General features: G+C 33.2%; 1 protein-coding gene across 2 annotated transcripts in view; it reads left to right on the top strand.

Moving 5' to 3' along the window:
• LOC117169325 (neprilysin-2-like) overlaps positions 1–6,869 on the top strand; it is a 21,399-nt gene that overhangs the window by 12,874 nt on the left and 1,656 nt on the right. For both annotated transcript variants that reach the window (XM_033355653.1, XM_033355654.1), the window contains exon 8: positions 1,508–1,758. In XM_033355653.1, the coding sequence (XP_033211544.1) occupies positions 1,508–1,758 (251 nt within the window). The remainder of the gene's footprint in view (positions 1–1,507; positions 1,759–6,869) is intronic.

Here is a 6,869-nt window from a genome sequence, read left to right as displayed (position 1 = left end):
TATTTTTTTCTTTGTCCAAAATATTGAAAAATTTGTTTGAAATTTCGTTTTTTTTATGAAAATGAATTTGTTTACTAATAATGTAGCTATTCTACCTTCACTAGAAAAATAATCTTTTTTAATTGAAAATTCATCTTTTTTAGTCATAAATTTAATTGATTTGGTAGAAAAAGCATATTTTTGTATCAAACCAATTTTGTGGAGCATTAAAAAAAAATAATATTGTTCTGTGTCCGTGAAGGTTTATGTAAATAAATAAAAATGTTTTGTAAAGACAACAAATAAACTTATATTTTAGAGACATAACAAGAGTATACGTACAACAATACATCTATGTAAATAATGTTAGGGAACAGTGATTAAATTGTTACTGCAAGACCAACTCAGACGACGGGTTCTGAGATTGGTGACGGGGAAAGTTATAATGCATCGAAGATTTTGTAAAGTAGACGCAGACCGGGTAAACGCCGATCGAGCTAGGTGAAGTGCGGAATGGAGTATTTGAGGATTTAAAGCAATTCAATCTTACAAATTCTTTTTTAAAGAAAATATTGAAGTTTAAAGATTATCTTGTATGAAGGTTAAGAGTTTAAAGTAACTCAAGAATTCGAAGCTTGAAAGGGATTTTACAATTTAGTTTTGAAAGCAATAACTAGAAATGAGAAACGTGATATATTACCAATGAAACAGATGTTTCGCTACGTAAGAAAATTCGGTACAGAATTATTACTGAAATGTCACTATAAAAAAAAAGATCTAAAAAAAATAAAATTTATGAACATGGGACTCAACAAATTTAACTTTTTCCCAAAATTTGTTCTAATGATTTAAGAACTCAACATAATGGACGACATTTTATTTCTTTGTTGATTGAAAAACCTTTCTTACTTGAAAATTTAATCCTTTTGTAGAAAATGCGTCTTTTTTAGTTTAATTAACAGTTTTCATTAAAAATTACAATATTTTTTTGTTGAACATTTGAACTATTACAGTTTTCGTTGAAAAAGATTTTTTTTATTAAAGATTCATCAGTTTTTATCAAAATGTACCTATTTTCTCGAAAAATTCCTTTTTTTGGTTGAAAATTAATTATTTTCAATAAAAATAAAATAATTAAGAAATTAATTAATTAATTTTTAATGTTTGTTAGTTCTATTATGCAGAAAAATGTGACATCTTTTTCGTCACTGTCCTCTAACTGAAACGGAGTTCTTAATCATATGCTTAAATTTTGCAACTTTCCATCTTACGAGTTTTTTCCAATTCGCCAATCAGCATTGGGTAAAAGCGACAACAATGCTTTCAAGATTTTCGTGATAGACCGATGTTTTAGAGAAAAATTGTATGACTTTTCGAAATTGTTCCAGGCTGGTTTATGGCCAAGATTTCATAAATTATAAAATTATTTTTTAGTTTTTCTTTCAGAGAACGTTTTTGTTTATGCACGGTTTTGAATTGAAAACGTTTTGTTTTTATATTTGTGTAATATGAATTCCGTTTTTTTTAGTATTCCCTGCTGCAAATCTGCAAGACATTTACTTTCATAAAGACAGACCTCAGTACATGAATTATGCTCTAACTGGTTTTATTGTTGGACACGAAATCACTCATGGGTTCGATGCCGTAGGTAGCCAATACGATAAAAATGGAGAGCCTAAGAATTGGTGGACTCCAGATACAGAAAAGAAATTTCTTGAGAAAGCAGATTGCATTATTAAGCAGTACGGAAATTACATTGCTAAAGAAGTCGACTTAAAAGTATGTACATTATGTTGCATAAAAAAAACTTTTTAGTTAAAATTCAACTGAAGGGTCAAATGTTGAACTCTTTTCTTAAAAATTTATTTTAATTGTTGAAGATTCATCATTTTTAATGCAAATTCATTTCTTGGGCTGAAAATTTAAATTGTTTGCTGAAAATTGTTTTTTTGGGGGACTGAGAAATAATTTTCATCGCTGACAATTTAACTATGCAATTTCTTATTGAAATTTTATATTTAAAATTGAAAAGTGAATTTTTCGAGTGAAAAATTCATGTATTTGTTGACAATTCACCATTTTCAAATTATTTTTTTTTGTAAAATATCAACTACGACTAATTTGTCGGAATGTCATATTTTCTAGTTAAAAATAGAAAATTTCACTGATTTAAAGAGAATTCGTCTTTTTTTTAATTCTAGAAGTTTGTAGAAAATTAAAAGATTTAGTAAAAATACCATTTTTCCAAAAAATTAAACTACTTAATTAAAAATCTAAGTATTTGGTAAAAAACAAGTTTTTTACAATTAAATGTTTCCTTTTTTTACTTCAACAATTTGGTAGAAAATCCATGTATTTTGTACAAACTTTATCTTGTTTCCTTCAATTCCGGTGGTTGATAATTCTTTTTTATTGTTAATGAAAAGCAATTTGTTAAAAAAAATTCAATTATTCCTTTTTTTGTTAAAAATTCATCAATTTTAGTTGAAAATTCATTTTTTGTTGTTGTTAAAAATGCTATTTCTTAGTGAAAAATTCACGTATTTTGTTGATAATTCGTCTATTTTAGTAAAAAACAATCTTTGGATGGTAAGAATAAACTTTTTGATTACAAATTAAACTATTCGGTTGAATCTTCTTTATTCATAATGTGTCCCCTAAGGGTCTACATGACCTCCATTCTTTTTAATCTTTTCGCTTATATCTACATTTTTTTCAATCTTATCCTTTCTATATATACAATTATTTACAACTATTTACATAAGTCTTATTTCTAGTTCCTTATCTCTATTTCCTGCGATAGTGCACTTTAGGCCTTATTAGCAAACGAGGGAGCGAGCGAACGAAAGCGAGAGTGCAAGCGAGAGAGAGAGAGAGCATGAGAACGCAAACGCATCTTAGTCTACTTAACTTTTACCTTACCATTACTTATAATCTTTACACTTCTAATCTAAGCGACATCCGTTTCCTTTTTCTTTCACTTTTTTATGCCTCCATTTGCCTTTTTTCACATGCATTCTTTCATTCTCTCTCATTTGCTCTTCTAGCACCCTCCAACTCCTTCATCCATTCTTCTCCTAATCTATCCTCCTCCAGAATCTTAACCACATTCTCTTTCCAGCTTCCTTTAGCTTCCATTACTCTCCTACATCCTTCCCATACATGCTCCCATGTTTCCTTCCCTCATTCACATATTCTACACTTTCTGTTCTCTTCTTTTTTCCAGTACATCCTCTCGCTTACTTCGTTTGCCAATCTTTAATCTTGCTATTCTGGTCCACCTTCTCTCTCCCCATCCCCTTTCTAAATACTTTGGCACTCCTTCCTTTTTTATCATTTTATACCATTGATTATATTTTGATTCCTCAATCATCCCCCATCTTTCTATTAATTGTCTTTACCTCTCCCTTTTTTCCAATTCTTCATTGTTTACTTCAGTCCCGTCTTCTATTTCTCTATCATTAAAGAACCCCCCCCCCCTTCCTTCTTCCCATCTCGTTAATTCGATCGCCCTTTCTCTCCTCACTTCTACCTCCATCAAACACTTTCTCGCCAACCCCCCTCCCTTTCTCTCCTTCAGCTTTGTCTCAAATTTCCATGTTCTCTTTCCCGTTCTAATAATTAACTTATCTCTTTGCGCTTCTTCTCTCACCAAATATCCTTGCGTCCTCCAGTCTTCCCCTAGTGTCCACATTATATACCTTTCTGGTAAACTCTCAATATCTTCCCTTTCTTTCCATCCCCATGTCTCTGCTCCATAACCTAATACCGGCCATACCAGCGTATCAAATAACAACATTCTCCTTCTCCAATTTTTTTAACCTTCTTTTTCTTATTCCTTATGTCTCTTTCATTATCCCTGCTGCTTTTTTTATCCTTTCTCTTACATGTGCTGTATGATCTCCATTCGTTTTCAAGATATATCCCAAATATTTATACTCTTTTACTTATTCTAACTTTATTCCCTTCCATCTCCCTGTCCACTCTTTCTTCCTTTCTCCTCCTTTTCTAAATCTTATTATCTTTGTTTCTTTTGCATTTACATTCAGCTTTTTGCTATCTAAGTATTTCTCTAATCCTGTAATTAATCCCGTCATCCCTTCTTCATCCTCTGCCATCAACACTATGTCGTCTGCGTAGGCCAGTATATATATCTTTTCCTTTTCTCCTTTTTCTTTTCTTTTCTCCTCATTTTTTCTTTCAAGTCTGATATTAATAAATTAAGTAAAAGTGGGCTCAAAGGACATCCTTGTCTCACACCTCTCACCAACCAGAAACTATCTCCTACTTGCTCTCCTACCTTTACCCTGTTTTTTGACTCTCTAAAAATTTCTTATACTCTCTTTATTGATCCCTCTCTTATCCCCTTTTTACAATAACTTTTTCTATTTCGCCTCGGTCGAATGAGTCAAACGTCGCCTTTAAGTCACACGAACATTGCTATCATTGCCCCCTTTTTCCTTTTAATTCTCTTATTTACTAGATAGTTCAGAACATAGATGTTGTCCATTACCCCCATTCCTTTTCTAAACCCTGTCTGATTCGGTTACTCGATCTTTTTTCTTCAACTTCTATCTTCAATCTCTCCGACAAAATAGTTACATATACTTTATACAGTGTTGGCATTAACCTGACCCTCCTATAATCTTCAACCTCCTATCCTTTTCCTTTCTTTACTATTGGTATAACTACTACTTTTTTTCATAACTCTGGCCACCCCTCTCCTCTCCATACTCTATGACACATTATCCATGTCCGTTCATCTAGTTCCCCCCCTCCATATTTCCATACTTCATTTGAAATCTCATCTATACCAGGTGCCTTTCCATCCTTCATTATTTTTAAAACCTTAACTATTTCTTCCCTTGATATGTCCTATTTTTCTACCATATTTTCCTCCCTTTACAACTTTTCTCTCTACTCCACGTAGCAAATCCAAAAGTTATTTCTTCTATTCTACCAATTTTCTTTTTCTTCTTTTTCTTTCTCTATTTACTACCTTCCATACCTCTTCTTTTATCCTAGCCTTCTCGGCCTCTTCCTCAAATCTTTTATTCTCTTCCTTTTTCTTTTGATAACACAAATAATTATACTCTTTGTTTTTTTTCTTATATTCTTCCCCACTACTTTTTTCATTTCTCCACTTTCTTAATTCCTCTTTGACCTCCTTTTTTCTCTTTACAGTCCTCGTCCCACCCACGTCTATTCCCTTCTTTACTAACTTCATTTTTGTTTATGCACCCTAATACTATTCTTATTTCTCCTATCATTCTTTCCATCTCCTCGTCCAAATTTCCCTCTCCCATTTTGATATTTCTAACCTTTTCTCTCAACCGTACTTTTCCTTCCCTTGACAAATCCCCTTTTCCTACACTTTTTACATTTGCTCCCAACTTCTCCAAGCACATCGACAACTGCTTTCCCTCCCCATTCAATACCTTATCTTTGGATTTTCTTCCTCTCCCCATTCCGTTCCTCCTCTGTCACTTGTTCTCGCATTGAAATCCCCGCCTATTATCAGCGTACTCTCTTCTTTATTTTCTTCAATCATTTCTTTCCTCTCCTCTGCTTTCTCCTGCATATCACCGTTCACATAAGCCCCCACTACCTTCCACTTCTCTCCTCCCATAATTACCTCTTCTACAATTTATCCTTCTTTTTGTTCTTTCAAATCTTTCTTATCTTTCCCTGTTGTACTTTCATTCCTTACTCCCATCATGATTCCTCCCATTGCTCTGCCCTTTTTTTTCTGTTTGCATTTTGCACTTGCCATTTGTAACCTCTTGGCAACCTTCCCTTTACTTTTTCCCATCCCTTTTCATCTAGCCACGTCTCCATCATTATGACTACATCCCATTGCCCTAAATTTCTCATAAACTCCCTATACTTTCTCTCCAATCCATAAATTCCAGTAACAAATCTTCCATTCTTCCCGACTTTCGTTTCTCATATTTTTTTCCTTCCCACTAATTCTGATTTTCCTATGTCCTGTTCCTTCCTCTCCTAGTGTCCTTGCACCTCATTTCTTACTATATGTTCCCTTTCTTCATCCCAATCCCACCATACTCCGTCTATCTGTATTCTCCCATACTTAATCCATGTTCTCTTTCCCTTTTTTCTTTCATCTTGCGCTATTTTCATCAATTTATATTGCATCTTCCTTTATACCCATGTCAGATCATCCTCTATTCTCTCTGGACTTCCATATAATAACCTCTTCTTTGTCATTACCTCCTTCTTATGTTCCCATTTCTTTAATTTCCACAGAACCATTATCTCCCCTCTTCGCTCTTCCCTTCCTACATTTCGCATTTCCTCTATCTCTAACTTAGCACCAATCCTTTTTAGTATTTCATCCACCCCTTCCTTCAGCTGTTACCCCTCTACTCTTATACCCTTTATCACTATGTTCAATTTTCTTTCTTCCCTCTCTTTCCTTTCTATTCTTTGTTATATTTTTCTCAGCCTTTCCATCAGCTTATTCCCACTCTTGCCTCCACCACAATCCCGGTTCGAACTTTCAAGTTTCTTCATCCTATCTTGCGTCTCCTCTGCCTTTTTATTATTATCTTCTTCTTGCTTTTTTAGCTTTTCTTCTAATGTTTGCATCCTCTTTTCTAACATTTCCTTGATTTCTTCCAATTTTTTTATTTCTTTTTTAACTTCAGCCATTTTCCGCCTAATTTCCTTCACTAAATCCTCACTCCTTTTCTCCTGCTTTTTTTTTATAAATCCCCATTACCTCTATCATCACTTCGCGAATTTCCTTCAGACTTTCCTCTTTAATCGTAACATTTTGTTTTGGTTGATATACTAACTATTACACGTTTTGTTCCGGCTTCCTTTTTACATTCTCATCACAGAAGGTGCTATATTTGTGTAAAATTTGA

This window comes from Belonocnema kinseyi, chromosome 3, assembly GCF_010883055.1.
Source record: "Belonocnema kinseyi isolate 2016_QV_RU_SX_M_011 chromosome 3, B_treatae_v1, whole genome shotgun sequence".
Taxonomy (NCBI): Eukaryota; Metazoa; Arthropoda; class Insecta; order Hymenoptera; family Cynipidae; genus Belonocnema; species Belonocnema kinseyi.
The sequence above is the reverse complement of the archived record's forward strand: the minus strand, read 5'-3'. Positions and strand labels throughout refer to the sequence as shown.